At 40.9% G+C, this 15,193-nt stretch overlaps 1 protein-coding gene and 2 gene segments (V, D, J or C); all 3 read right to left on the reverse strand.

Moving 5' to 3' along the window:
* Positions 1-2,470, reverse strand: part of LOC118821719 — a 3,247-nt gene extending 777 nt beyond the window's left edge. The window contains 4 exon segments of the C gene segment in view: positions 28-247; positions 364-678; positions 1,660-1,932; positions 2,275-2,470. Coding sequence covers positions 28-247; positions 364-678; positions 1,660-1,932; positions 2,275-2,470 — 1,004 coding nt within the window.
* A 692-nt stretch (positions 2,471-3,162) lies between these two features.
* Positions 3,163-10,196, reverse strand: LOC118821720. Its single transcript, XM_036590453.1, has 10 exons — positions 10,001-10,196; positions 9,123-9,395; positions 8,228-8,470; positions 7,734-8,039; positions 6,994-7,266; positions 6,103-6,414; positions 5,004-5,309; positions 4,264-4,536; positions 3,373-3,684; positions 3,163-3,179 (listed from the first exon to the last, which is right to left on the reverse strand). Exons 1-10 carry the CDS (start codon positions 10,194-10,196, stop codon positions 3,163-3,165), a joined length of 2,511 nt encoding a protein of 836 aa, XP_036446346.1.
* A 237-nt stretch (positions 10,197-10,433) lies between these two features.
* LOC118821843 lies at positions 10,434-14,800 on the reverse strand. The segment is given in 3 exon segments: positions 10,434-10,737; positions 11,197-11,469; positions 14,487-14,800. Coding segments are annotated over 3 exon segments (654 nt in total).
* Positions 14,801-15,193: the final 393 nt, after the last annotated feature.

A 15,193-nucleotide genomic window follows, 5' to 3' on the forward strand; every position in this document is an offset into this window, starting at 1 on the left:
GCACAAGTGATTTCTGCACTGTTGTACTGCTGTCCAGTCACGGTTAAGTAGCTGAGGACCATCAGTGTGTTGTCCTTTTTGATGATGGTGGCCATGCTGTTGCCTTCTACGTACTGACCACCGTTCACTTGCCACATGATGTACACATTCGCAAGATCAGAGCTGCTGACCTCACAAACCAGGGACACCGAGTCAGAGTCACTGAAGGACTTTTCAGGCTTGTAAATGATAACAGAGGGACGCTGTCCTATATGGGAAAAGATCATATTTAAATTAGACGATACAAGATAAAGATACACACATTTCAGAAGAAGTGTTTTAATATGGTCTAAGAAGATTTGACTCCAGCAATAAAAGACTCACCTCCTTTTTTAACACTGATTTTGTCAGAGATTGTTCTTTGGTCTCTTGAGGTGGAGCAAATCACTTCTGTACCTGAAAACCAGACGGACTCTTCAAGGGTCAGTGTACTAATTTTGGTAAATGATGATCCTGCCTGTGTAACACCACCAACACGAACATTAAGAGACTCCTTTCTCAGGCCTGTAACTGTCCATGACACTTTTGCTTCTTTCACCTGCTTCTTATTATCACCAGTTATGACACACTCCATTACTGCTTTTTTGTTTATAAAAAGTTCCTTTGCTTGTGGTGGATTGATTTTCAGAGAGAACTGAGCTACATGAAAAAGAAAAACACATATTAGTAATATTAATAAGGAAAACAACAATAAAAATAATTATAGGTTAATTGATTGTGTGTTGATATCTGTATACATTAATGCATAGTATTGTGCAAATATCAGAGAAAAATGACCATGTTATTCATATATCTGGAGACATTTCTGAGGAGACTGGATGTAAGATAATTAACTTGCCTAAGGAAGAAGAATGTCAAAGGAAAATGGAAAATACAGGATTTTCCAAAAATGGAGTTCAGTCAGGACGACTTTAACAAAGAAAATATATTGTTTCCATTTGCAGTAAGATATATTTGGCGGTATTGCTCTGTTCTGGGACCTCCTTGCCATTCTGTATGCAGACATGGGCCGCAGAAGACCCCAACAACGACCAGGCCAAGCAAACCCGCAGCCAGCAGGAGGCTGCAAAGTGGCTTGCAGAGGAAATAAGCTAAAGCAGATTAAATTAACACCTTGACAAATTTAGCCAATCATTTGCATAGCAGGTGATCAGCTAAGCCATCAGCTAATTGAGATGAGCTAAAAACAGCTGGTGACTTGAGACTGGGGCCTGAGCTTGACTTCATGGTCTCTGTAAACTAACGCTATGCTCAATTTTAAATTATTACTAAACAAAAAAGAGACCTGGTAGACCAAGAACTGTCCCCCTCAGATAAACAGTAGTTAAGGCTTCCATCTTTGAGAAAGAGGAGAAAATCAAGGTCCCTTTTTGCTTTAATTATTGAGGGGTGTCTGTTCATCCTTTCCCTGTGAGAAAACAGTTGAATGCTATGGGTCTAACGGAATAAGCATTTACTGAGAAAAGGATTAAGTCATATACATATATAGAGTTTGTTTATATTCCCTTGACATTGAAAAATAAAAAAAAAGTGTGGCCTCTGACTTTTGCACAGTACTGTATAATTATATATCTGTGTAATTGTTATCATGCCTACATAACCATGAAGACACTAGATTACCTCTAGGTGACAGATCCTCTGTGTATGTTTTGCCCCCATGTGTGACTTCACAGGTGTATTTGGTGCTCAGACTCAAAGACGTCATACTATCATCAAGGACACTGACTTTTCTGTAAGACCCCGAGTCATTTTCTGTGGTTTTCCAGTCTCGGCCTCTGACTTCACGGTCATTCTTTTTCCACTTGATACTGAGGGTCTTTGGGTAGAAGTCCTCAATGATGCACATTATGGATTGGCCAAATTCCACCAGGCCGATTTTTGGTGGAGCGTTTGCTACAAAAATACAGAAAAAGCTGCTTAATTTAAGTGTGCTAAAACTCCAAGGATAAACAATACAAAACATGCACTTAAATGTAATGGTGTTGATTCTTTCAGATAGACTGACTGCCATGTTCTCCATACTGCATGTGTTTGTACCTTTATCCACAGCAATATTACTAACTTTACATTCCATTGTAAGCTCCAGTGTTTTGTACAGCAGGATTGATTATTTAATCAATATTTAATGAGCCATATGACTAATAGTACAAACATAGGCCTAGAGCTCCCCATCAACTCCATCAGAACACACTAAGCTACAAGTTATATTAGGAAATTGATGAGAAGTGACTTTACTCTTAGATGGTGAGCTCGTTCTCGGCTTGAAGTCATTCTGCAAGTTGGCATCTTTGACTGCACAAGCAATTTCTGCACTGTTGTACTGCTGTCCAGTCACGGTTAAGTAGCTGAGGACCATCAGTGTGTTGTCGTTTTTGATGATGTTGGCCATGCTGTTGCCTTCTTTGTACTGACCACCGTTCACTTGCCACATGACGTACACATTCGCATGATCAGAGCTGCTGACCTCACAAACCAGAGACACTGTGTCAGAATCCCTGACAGACTTGTCCGGTTTGTAAATGATAATAGAGGGACGTTTGTCTACAAGGGAAAAGATCATATTTAAATTAGACGATACAAGATAGAGATACACACATTTCAGAAGAAGTAATTTAAAGGGGACCTATTATGCCTTTCCTTTGGTGTGTTATGTAGCGTTTTCTGCATGTAAACAATCTGCAATGTTACAAAGCTCAAAGTGCATTTGAGAGCAAGAAACTCTCTCCCACAGAAACTGCCTTTCCCTGCTACTTGAAACGCCTGGTTGAAATTCCAGCTCTTTCTCTTTGTTACAAGATGATGCAAACTTGTAACACAAACTTTATTGCCCGCCTTCCAGCAAACTTGGCACGTCCCTACACAATGCAGAGCAACTACTAGAGGTGGGAAGAGTGTGTTCAGTGTTGTAGCCGAGTGGAGACGCTGACCTGACTTTCAGGATCGAACTCTGGCTCAAATTGCTACAGCAGAACCGATGCTATTGGAAAAACAGCCACAGGGGAGTTTACAGCTGTGCAGGAGAGAAGGGTCTGTGTGCAGACTGTAAGACAGGAGCGGAACTTGTAGTGGCGGTTGACAAATCAGAAAAGAGACGGTGAGCTGACCAATAAGAGCACACTGGGCTCATTGGGAGGCGGGGCCTGAAGACACAGTAGCTCTAACAGAGCATTTCAGACAGAGGGCGAATAGAGATGTGCAGTATGAGAAAAAATGTCATTTTTGTAAATTGAAGCATGGAAATGTATTCTAGTAGACCCTAAAAACTACTGAAAATGAGACAAGGTCCCTTTAATATGGTCTAAGAAGATTTGACTCCAGCAATAAAAGACTCACCTCCTTTTTTAACTCTAATTTTGTCAGAGATTGTTCTTTGGTCCACTGAAGTGTAGCAAATCACTTCTGAACCTGAAAACCAGGCTGACTCTTCAAGGGTCAGTGTGCTAGTTTTGGTAAATGCTGATCCTGCCTGTGTAACACCACCAACACGAACATCACGAGTTGCTGGGTTCCCTCCAACTGTCCATGACACTGTTGCTCCTTCCACCTGCTTCCTACTATCACCACTTAAGACACACTCGATTACTGCTTTTCTGTTTATAAACAGGTCCTTTGCTCGTGGTGGATTGATTTTCAGAGATGACTGAACTATATGAAAAAGAAAAACACATAGTATTAATATTATCAAGGAAAACAAAGTTAAGCAGAATCATAGATTCATTGATTGCACATTGATATCTGTATATATTGGTGTACAACACTATGCAGAGTCAGAGATCACAATTTTAATTGAATTTCCTGTCAACACAAACATTAAGTTATTTATTTTCCTGGAGACATTTCTGAGGAGATTACATACAAGATGTTCCACTTGCATAACGAGTCTCCATTTCTGGAGTTTAAATGATTAAATAAAGAAATGGAGAAAATGAGACTACTAAAAACCATGCAAGACCACCTGGTAGACCACAAAAACTGTCCCCATCTGATAAACAGTTGTTCAAGCTATCATCTATAAGAAAGAGCAGACAATCAAGCTCTACTCTTGCCAACTATGCCTTTACTGAGAAAAAGATTAAGCTATGTATACCGGCTTTCTGCATTTTTTCCCTGACACAGAAAAAGGAATTATGTAATGGCAGTTTCATCCATATAATCATATATGTGTTAAAAACATATGTGTTTAAAAGGCATTATGACTACATAACCATGACGGCACTAGATTACCTCTAGATGACAGATTTTCTGAGTATGTTCTGCCCCCATGTGTGACTTCACAGGTGTATTTGGTTCCCGGGCTCGAAGATGCCATATTTTCATCAAGGACACTGACCGCTCTGTAAGAACCCGAGTCATTTTCTGTGGTTTTCCAGTCCCGGCCTCTGACTTCATGGTCGTTCTTTTTCCACTTGATACTGAGGGTCTTTGGGTAGAAGTCCTCAATGATACACATTATGGATTGGCCAAATTCTAACACTCTGATCTTTGGTGGAGAGTTTGCTATTAAATAAAGAAACAGATGTGTAAGTTAAGTATAATAATGCTCCAAGGATAAACAATTCGAAGCAAGCAATTAAATGTGATGGTGCAAATAACATATTCCATGAGATTCTTTGTGGAATATTGACTAGCATGTTATCTCTCTTGCATGTAATATATAATATGTCTAACTTTAAGTTGTATTGTAAGCTTCAGTGGTTCGTACAGCTGTTTAATAAACAATACTTAACAATCCACATGACTAAGAGCTTAAATATATGTTTGATGTATATACAGCTTAAGTCACATAGTCATTTTTACTCTGTGCTCTAGTTAGCCACCATCAAACAGACTTGTTCTTTGTCTCTTACCACAGTAGCAAACTTCAGACAACAAACATGCCTTGGCTGATTGTGTGGGGTTAAGATGAAAAGATGAACAATCTAAGCTACAAGTTATATGAGAAAATCAATGACAGGTGAGTTTACTCTTAGATGGTGAGCTCGTTCTCGGCTGGAAGTCATTCTGCATGTTGGCATCTTTGACAGCACAAGTGATTTCTGCACTGTTGTACTGCTGTCCAGTCACGGTTAAGTAGCTGAGGACCATCAGTGTGTTGTCATTTTTGATGATGTTGGTCATGCTGTTGCCTTCCATGTACTGACCACCGTTCACTTGCCACATGACGTACACATTCGCATGATCAGAGCTGCTGACCTCACAAACCAGAGACACTGTGTCAGAATCCCTGACAGACTTGTCCGGTTTGTAAATGATAATAGATGGACGTTTGCCTAAATGGGAAAAGATGATTTTTAAATTAGACAATACAAGATAGAGATACACACATTTCAGAAGAAGTAATTTAAAGGGGACCTATTATGCCTTTCCTTTGGTGTGTTATGTAGCGTTTTCTGCATGTAAACAATCTGCAATGTTACAAAGCTCAAAGTGCATTTGAGAGGGAGAAACTCTCTCCCACAGAAACCGCCTTTCCCTGCTACTTGAAACGCCTGGTTGAAATTCTAGCTCTTTCTCTTTGTTACAAGATGACGCAAACTTGTAACACAAACCTTATTGCCCGCCTTCCAGCAAACTTGGCACGTCCCTACACAATGCAGAGCAACTACCAGAGGTGGGAAGAGTGTGTTCAGTGTTGTAGCCGAGTGGAGACGCTGACCTGACTTTCAGGATCGAACTCTGGCTCAAATTGCTACAGCAGAACCGATGCTATTGGAAAAACAGCCACAGGGGAGTTTACAGCTGTGCAGGAGAGAATGGGTCTGTGTGCAGACTGTAAGACAGGAGCGGAACTTGTAGTGGCGGTTGACAAATCAGAAAAGAGACGGTGAGCTGACCAATAAGAGCACACTGGGCTCATTGGGAGGCGGGGCCTGAAGACACAGTAGCTCTAACAGAGCATTTCAGACAGAGGGCGAATAGAGATGTGCAGTATGAGAAAAAATGACATTTTTGTAAATTGAAGCATGGAAATCTATTTTAGTAGACCCTAAAAACTACTGAAAATGAGACAAGGTCCCTTTAATATGGTCTAAGAAGATTTGACTCCAGCAATAAAAGACTCACCTCCTTTTTTAACCCTGATTTTGTCAGAGATTGTTCTTTGGTCCACTGAAGTGTAGCAAATCACTTCTGTACCTGAAAACCAGGCTGACTCTTCAAGGGTCAGTGTGCTAGTTTTGGTAAATGCTGATCCTGCCTGTGTAAAACCACCAACACGAACATCACGAGTTGCTGGGTTCCCTCCAACTGTCCATGACACCGTTGCTCCTTCCACCTGCTTCCTACTATCACCGCTTAAGACACACTCGATTACTGCTTTTCTGTTTATAAACAGGTCCTTTGCTTGTGGTGGACTGATTTTCAGAGATGACTGAACTATATGAAAAAGAAAAACACATAGTATTAATATTATCAAGGAAAACAAAGTTAAGCAGAATCATAGATTAATTCACTGCACATTGATATCTGTATATATTGGTGTACAGCACTATGCAGAGTCAGAGACCACAATTTTAATTTAATTTCCTGTCAACACAAACATTAAGTTATTTATTTTCCTGGAGACATTTCTGAGGAGATTACATACAAGATGTTCCACTTGCATAACGAGTCTCCATTTCTGGAGTTTAAATGATTAAATAAAGAAATGGAGAAAATGAGACTACTAAAAACCATGCAAGACCACCTGGTAGACCACAAAAACTGTCCCCATCTGATAAACAGTTGTTCAAGCTATCATCTATAAGAAAGAGCAGACAATCAAGCTCTACTCTTGCCAACTATGCCTTTACTGAGAAAAAGATTAAGCTATGTATACCGGCTTTCTGCATTTTTTCCCTGACACAGAAAAAGGAATTATGTAATGGCAGTTTCATCCATATAATCATATATGTGTTAAAAACATATGTGTTTAAAATGCATTATGACTACATAACCATGACGGCACTAGATTACCTCTAGATGACAGATTTTCTGAGTATGTTCTGCCCCCATGTGTGACTTCACAGGTGTATTTGGTTCCCGGACTCGAAGATGCCATATTTTCATCAAGGACACTGACCGCTCTGTAAGAACCCGAGTCATTTTCTGTGGTTTTCCAGTCCCGGCCTCTGACTTCACGGTCGTTCTTTTTCCACTTGATACTGAGGGTCTTTGGGTAGAAGTCCTCAATGATACACATTATGGATTGGCCAAATTCTAACACTCTGATCTTTGGTGGAGAGTTTGCTATTAAATAAAGAAACAGATGTGTAAGTTAAGTATAATAATGCTCCAAGGATAAACAATTCGAAGCAAGCAATTAAATGTGATGGTGCAAATAACATATTCCATGAGATTCTTTGTGGAATATTGATTTGCATGTTATCTCTGTTGCATGTAATATGTAATATGTCTAACTTTAAGTTGTATTGTAAGCTTCAGTGGTTCGTACAGCTGTTTAATAAACAATACTTAACAATCCACATGACTAAGAGCTTAAATATATGTTTGATGTATATACAGCTTAAGTCACATAGTCATTTTTACTCTGTGCTCTAGTTAGCCACCATCAAACAGACTTGTTCTTTGTCTCTTACTACAGTAGCAAACTTCAGACAACAAACATGCCTTGGCTGATTGTGTGGGGTTAAGATGAAAAGATGAACAATCTAAGCTACAAGTTATATGAGAAAATCAATGACAGGTGAGTTTACTCTTAGATGGTGAGCTCGTTCTCGGCTGGAAGTCATTCTGCATGTTGGCGTCTTTGACAGCACAAGTGATTTCTGCACTGTTGTACTGCTGTCCAGTCACGGTTAAGTAGCTGAGGACCATCAGTGTGTTGTCGTTTTTGACTGTGGTGGCCATGCTGTTTCCTTCTTTGTACTGACCACCGTTCACTTGCCACATGACATACACATTCGCATGATCAGAGCTGCTGACCTCACAAACCAGGGACACTGTGTCAGAGTCACTGACAGACTTATCAGGCTTATAAATGATAATAGAGGGACGTTTGTCTACATGGGAAAAGATCATATTTAAATTAGACGATACAAGATAGAGATACACACATTTCAGAAGAAGTGTTTTAATATGGTCTAAGAAGATTTGACTCCAGCAATAAAAGACTCACCTCCTTTTTTAACCCTAATTTTGTCAGAGATTGTTCTTTGGTCCACTGAAGTGTAGCAAATCACTTCTGTACCTGAAAACCAGGCTGACTCTTCAAGGGTCAGTGTGCTAGTTTTGGTAAATGCTGATCCTGCCTGTGTAAAACCACCAACACGAACATCACGAGTTGCTGGGTTCCGGCCTCCAACTGTCCATGACACTTTTGCTCCTTCCACCTCCTTCCTACTATCACCACTTAAGACACACTCGATTACTGCTTTTCTGTTTATAAACAGGTCCTTTGCTTGTGGTGGATAGATTTTCAGAGATGACTGAACTATATGAAAAAGAAAAACACATAGTATTAATGTTATCAAGGAAAACAAAGTTAAGCAGAATCATAGATTCATTGATTGCACATTGATATCTGTATATATTGGTGTACAGCACTATGCAGAGTCAGAGACCACAATTTTAATTGAATTTCCTGTCAACACAAACATTAAGTTATTTATTTTTCCTGGAGACATTTCTGAGGAGATTACATACAAGATATTCCACTAGCATAATGAGTCTCCAAAAATAAAGTTTGAACGAATAATAAAAGAAATAAAGAAAATGAGACTCCTATGCAAGACCTAGTAGACCAACAACACTGTCCCCTCTGATAAACAGCACTTAAACTTTCATCTTTGAGAGAGAGGAGAAAATCAGCCTCCACTCTTGCTCAGTTTAATCAAGTGTTTCTGTCCATCATTTCTCTGAGAGAAGACACCTGACCCCTTACTGAGAAAAACATTAAGTTACATATAAAGGTTTTCTGTCTTTTTCCTGACACTGAAAAGGGAATGATTTAAAGGCAGTTTCTTCTAGTCTCATTTAGTGTCGTCTATCATCTAACAATTCTGACTTTTACACAGTACCGCATAATTATATACCTGTGTTTTAAATGTTATTATGCCTACATCACCATAATGGCACTAGATTACCTCTAGATGACAGATTTTCTGAGTATGTTCTGCCCCCATGTGTGACTTCACAGGTGTATTTGGTTCCCGGACTCGAAGATGCCATATTTTCATCAAGGACACTGACCGCTCTGTAAGACCCCGAGTCATTTTCTGTGGTTTTCCAGTCTCGGCCTCTGACTTCACGGTCATTCTTTTTCCACTTGATACTGAGGGTCTTTGGGTAGAAGTCCTCAATGATACACATTATGGATTGGCCAAATTCTAACACTCTGATCTTTGGTGGAGAGTTTGCTATAAAACAGAAAAGGTTGCTCAATTTAATGTGCTAAAACTCCAAGAACAAACAATTCAATGCATGCAAATAAATGTGATGGTGTAAATAACATATTCTAGGAGACTGTTTTAGAAATATTGACTACCCTATTATCTATATTGGATGTATTTCTACCCTTATACTCAGCAATATGACTAACTTCTATTGTAAGCTTCACTGGTTTGTAGAGCTGTTTAATAAACAATATTTAATGATCGACATGACAGATAAAACACAGGCCTTGAGCTCCATGTCATCTCCCTACTCTAATAGAAGATACAAGGGTAACACTTTACTAGAAACCTGCTACATAACATTGACATAACCATGCCAGAAACATGTCATGGAAGATGTCATATCCTGTCATGAGTGTTCAAGAAACATTTTCTTCAGTAATATATCAGCGTTGTGTTGTCATTACTGGTATTTGTTATGATGCCATAACGTTTGATGTATATAGAGCTTAAGTCAATATAGTAATTTTTGCTCTGTGCTCTAGTTATTCATCATCAAACAGACTTGTTCTATGTCTCTTACTCTTAGCTACAAGTTATATTAGGAAATGAATGAGAGGTGACTTTACTCTTAGATGGTGAGCTCGTTCTCGGCTGGAAGTCATTCTGCATGTTGGCGTCTTTGACAGCACAAGTGATTTCTGCACTGTTGTACTGCTGTCCAGTCACGGTTAAGTAGCTGAGGACCATCAGGGTGTTGTCCTTTTTGACGATGGCGGCCATGCTGTTGCCTTCTTTGTACTGACCACCGTTCACTTGCCACATGACGTACACATTCGCATGATCAGAGCTGCTGACCTCACAAACCAGAGACACTGTGTCAGAATCCCTGACAGACTTGTCCGGTTTGTAAATGATAATAGAGGGACGCTGTCCTACATGGGAAAAAAAATCATATTTAAATTAGACAATACAAGATAGAGATACACACATTTCAGAAGAAGTGTTTTAATATGGTCTAAGAAGATTTGACTCCAGCAATAAAAGACTCACCTCCTTTTTTAACACTGATTTTGTCAGAGATTGGTGTTTGGTCTCTTAAGGTGGAGCAAATCACTTCTGTACCTGAAAACCATTTTGACTCTTCAAGGGTCAGTGTGCTAGTTTTGGTAAATGCTGATCCTGCCTGTGTAAACACCACCAACACGAACATCACGAGTTGCTGGGTTCCCTCCAACTGTCCATGACACTGTTGCTCCTTCCACCTCCTCCTGATTATCACCAGTTATGACACACTCCATTACTGCTTTTTTGTTTATAAAAAGGTGCTTCGCTTGTGGTGGATTGATTTTCAGAGAGAACTGAGCTACACACACACAAAAAATGCACATTATTGAGACTAATAGTAAAAGGATATTACATTGAATTAAAGGTTAACTGACTGCTTTGATATCTGTAAATGTTGATGTACTGTATTGTGCAAAATTCAGAGACTGTCATTTATTTCATTTCTATTCAAAGTGGCCATTACATACAAGTTACTTATTTATCAGGAGATATTTCTGAGGAGATTTCATATAAAATAATACACTTGCATAAAAAAGTAGAAAATCAAATAGGAAATAAGTGAATGTGTTCCCATCAGATAAAGAGTAACCAAAGCTTTCATCTTTGAAAGAGAGGAGAACATTAAGCCCCACTATTGCTTAATATACACACAGGTGTTTCTGACCATCCTTCCACAATTCAGTGCTGTGGGTCTGAAAGGATGTGTAGCTGTAAAGAAGAACCTCACAACTACATAACCATGATCACACTAGATTACCTCCAGGTGACAGAGCCTTCTTGTATGTTTTGCCCTCATGTGTGACTTCACAGGTGTATTTGGTTCCCGGGCTCGAAGACGTCAGATTTGCTTCGAGGACACTGACCGCTCTGTAAGAACCCGAGTCATTTTCTGTGGTTTTCCAGTCTCGGCCTCTGACTTCACGGTCATCCTTTTTCCACTTGATACTGAGGGGCTTTGGGCAGAAGTCTTCAATGACACACATTATAGATTGACCATGTTCCACCAGGTGGATGGTTGGTGGAGAGATTTCTATAAAATAAAGGAAAATTTGCTTGATTTAACTGAAGATGAGCTCCAAGAATAAATGATAGTAAACATCCACTTAAATGTGATGTTGTACATGAAACATTTCAGGAGATTCTGTCAGAAATATAGACTTCCATGTTATACAAATTGCACATATTTGCACACTTATTCACAGCCATATGACTAAATGTAGGTCCTGTCGTAAGCTCCAGCAATTTGCACAGCTTGATAATAAATTCTAATTAATTATCCACATGATGTATAGTTTAGACTTTGGTCAAGAGCTCTGAGAAAATCAAGCTCTACTCTTCTTCAGATCTGTGACAAGACAACTCAACACATGGGCCTGAATGGATGTATTACTGTCAGGAAGACTTCACTGAGAAAAGGAAAGGAAAGGCATTTGCTAATTAAATAAAGAATCTGCTGTTGTTCTGAGAACAGTGGACTAGCCACCCCTGTGTCTGGACAGCACACTGAGAACAGCACAGCAGGCAGCTGAGAGGAGACAACCACTCACTTCAGATGTGTTACCGGTGGCCAAGTCAACAAAAGGGGAAGAAAATGACTCTGGGTTGTCTTGGAGGGTCTGAACCGAGTTCTGGCTTCCACTGGCAAAGAAAGAGGCCACAGAGCAGAAAATAAAGGAGGAATCAGGAGTCATCAAACCACCAAGTATCCCCAGGGTGGTGCCGGTGATCCTAGAGATGAAAAAGGATGGCAGCTGGCATTTCTGCATGGACTACTGGTGGCTGAACGCTGTCACAAAACCCAACTTATGTCAACTCCTGTGCAATCATGATGCTTTAGATCGGCTCACTGGATCCATGTGGTTCAGCTTTCTGGACCTGCCGAGTGGGTATTAGCAGGCAACACTCACTCCAGATGGCAGAGAAAAGACAGTGATCTCACTGGGCACTGGGCTATGGCAGTTTACAACCACTGTTAAGCATTGGCCATGTTCAAGTGGCTAATGTAGTAAGTGCTCACTGATATCTCCAATGAGAAGTGTATTGTCTACCTTAATAACATATCGGTCCACGCACCTAATTTTGACGTCACGTTCACAGACTTGGAGCAGATATTCCAGGCTATCAATTCTGCAAACATCTGGCTGCATACAAAGTGGCCCATGAGTTTCCTGGGCCATGTGGAGAGCAATGCAGGAGTAGAAACAGACCCAGTAAAGGTGGACATGGTGCAGCAGTGGCCCACTCTGTGGTGTTTTTGTGAGATGTGAAGCTTTCTTGGTCTGGCCTCATACTACTGGTGTGCGTGGGTTTACCGACATAGCCCCACAATCACACTGATAAAAAAGGGTGCTGCCTTACAATAGGATGAGAGAGCTGAAGATGCATTTGCTGCCCTCCTGGTATTCCTCAGGGCAGACGTTGAGTTCGTTGTGGACACAGACACCAGCGAAAAGGGCATCAGAGCTCTTCTCTTGCAAGTACAGTACAGGAATGAGAGCGTCATTTCATACTACAGCCAGCATTTGAGGAACCCAAAGCACAAATACTGCATGACACAAAGGGATCTGCTGGTCTTCATGGTGGTACTGCTCCATTTCTGCCCTTACATGTGCAGAGTTCCCTTCGTTTTGTGCACTGATCATGTCTTGTTGACCTGGGTCATGAAGTTCAAAGAGCCTGAGGGTTAGGTAATATGGTACCTACTTCACCATCCTGCACCATGCTGGGTGCATGCATACTAAGAAGAGCGCTGCTGCTGTTGCTGTCCCTACTTGTGGCCCCAGTCTTAATGTGGCGAGCTCCAAAGAGATCTGCTGTGGCCAGGAGGAGGATGTTAAACTCTCCTGGGCATATGATTGGCTCCAACCGGGGTGCAAACCAGTTGTGATGCCACATGGGTCCACTGCTAAGGTGCTTCGCCGAAGCACAACTTCTGTGCTGTGTGTGGGAGGAACCAGTGCCTGGGAAGTGCATGTGGCAGCTGCTGGCAGCACACAGGTAGTGGAAGATGGTGCTAAGTGCAGTGGAGTGGCTGGTGTGGGACACTTCTACGTGGGGAAGACCCTGAAGCGTTTACAGCAAAGGTTCTAGTGATTGGGCTGCTGCATAGGCATGGAGCTGTACTTGCATTGCTGCAACCTATGCATAGCAAGGAAAGGACCACAACAGCTGTTGAATGTTCCACTGCAGTCCCTCTGTCCTGGGCCCCTTCCTCATTATTTATGCCAGGAATCATTGTCTTTGTGGCCATAAATTATTTCACAAAATGGCCTTAGATGTATGCAGTCCTGGATCAGGGTGTGGACATGATACCAGACTGGCTAGTTGAGGTGTTCTTCTTCTGCTTTGGAGTGCAAGAGGAACTTCACAGTGACCAGGGACATAACTTGGAGGTGGCAGTCATGGCTGAGGTCTTTGACCTGCTGGGTATTTGCAAGACTATACTGCCCCACGCTCACAGCGACGACCTTGTGTAGCATTTTAATCAGACACTCATTACTCAGCTCACCATCATCATTGACCAGCACCAGCATAATTCGGACCGACACATACATTGCAGGAGGTGACCCCAGCTCTTCTTCTGTTCAGCCGTGAGCTCAGGACACCCACAGAGCTGGTGTTCTATTTCCTGCCAGAGTCGGAGGAGGACAGTGCACCAGGAGCACGGTATGCTGAGGAGCTCCGCCACCGTTTTTATGCAGTGCTAGGAACCACCAAGGCATGGTCAGTGCTATTCAAAAATGGACATACGACTCCCACTGCCAGGGATGGCCTTTTTCCACTCGCTCCATGTTTCAGAAGGGGCTTTAGGGGCAAGGTATTAAAAGCTGTGGCCCCCCACTGCCCCTCATTAGAAGAACAATTGTTTTGCTATTCTTGTTATTGTTAATGTTATCATTGTTGGATTTAGACGCGATAACGTGTTTGACTGTGCTTTATTGTGTTGGGCTGTGGGTTAGTTAAGGAGAACTGCAGGCAAGAGTAAGTGTCACCAACATCTGTAGTTAATTTAATGGTGTAATTGGGAGGTTTTTCTGAAATGCTTACCTACAACATTAACAGTTTTCTCCTCAGGTAGATCATCACATGGCTGTTTAACTCTGCATGTTACATTCTGATGTTGTTCCCATTCTCTTGCTGGCAGAGTCAGTTTGCTAACAATGAGCCGAGTGTTGCTGTTGGGTCGTTGGTCTGTTGTCTCCGCATTGGCTTTTTTCTCCATATTTCCATTCAGAAACCATGAGACTCTGGAGTTGGGCGCAGCTTCAACAACACAAGAAGCTGTTACTGCTGAATCTGGCTGTAGGGACGGATCTGAGAGACGAGGTTTCTCCAGATGTATCAGTGGTTTGACTGGTGGATAAGCTGAAAATCGAAGAGAATATAATATCCAGTTAGTAATTTAAAAGCTTTTAGGGTGGGAAGGATTACTTTAAAAATGTATTCCAGTACAGATAACTTATTACAGATTAAACAAAAATTATCTGCAACATAATTAAAAAAAAAATATTACATTAACGAATGTAATCCAATTACTTTCAATTACTCTCTGTTAATTTGTCTTGTTATAGTCACATAATTAAAAACAGCAGTAGAAAAATAATTTCAACAAGATTGCTTTAAAATAACACAGGGCAAATGGGAAAACTGCTTTGTTTCATGAAGTAAAACAACAGTTTATAGGTTACTTAATTGTCAGTGCTGTACCAAAAGGTCAGTCTGGCAGACCTTTTATTTTGGGACCCTTCACCTCA

This window comes from Colossoma macropomum, unplaced genomic scaffold (assembly GCF_904425465.1).
Source record: "Colossoma macropomum unplaced genomic scaffold, Colossoma_macropomum, whole genome shotgun sequence".
NCBI classification, from domain to species: Eukaryota; Metazoa; Chordata; class Actinopteri; order Characiformes; family Serrasalmidae; genus Colossoma; species Colossoma macropomum.

Excerpts from the sequence above, each read along its gene's own strand:
- LOC118821720 (XM_036590453.1), bottom strand. The coding sequence starts at position 10,196 with ATGTGGCAAGTGAACGGTGGTCAGTACAAAGAAGGCAACAGCATGGCC. Across the intron at positions 7,267-7,733 it reads AACGAGCTCACCATCTAAGA|CAAACTCTCCACCAAAGATC; the intron begins GTAAACTCACCT and ends TTTATTTAATAG. Across the intron at positions 6,415-6,993 it reads AGAAAATCTGTCATCTAGAG|TTCAGTCATCTCTGAAAATC; the intron begins GTAATCTAGTGC and ends TTTTTCATATAG.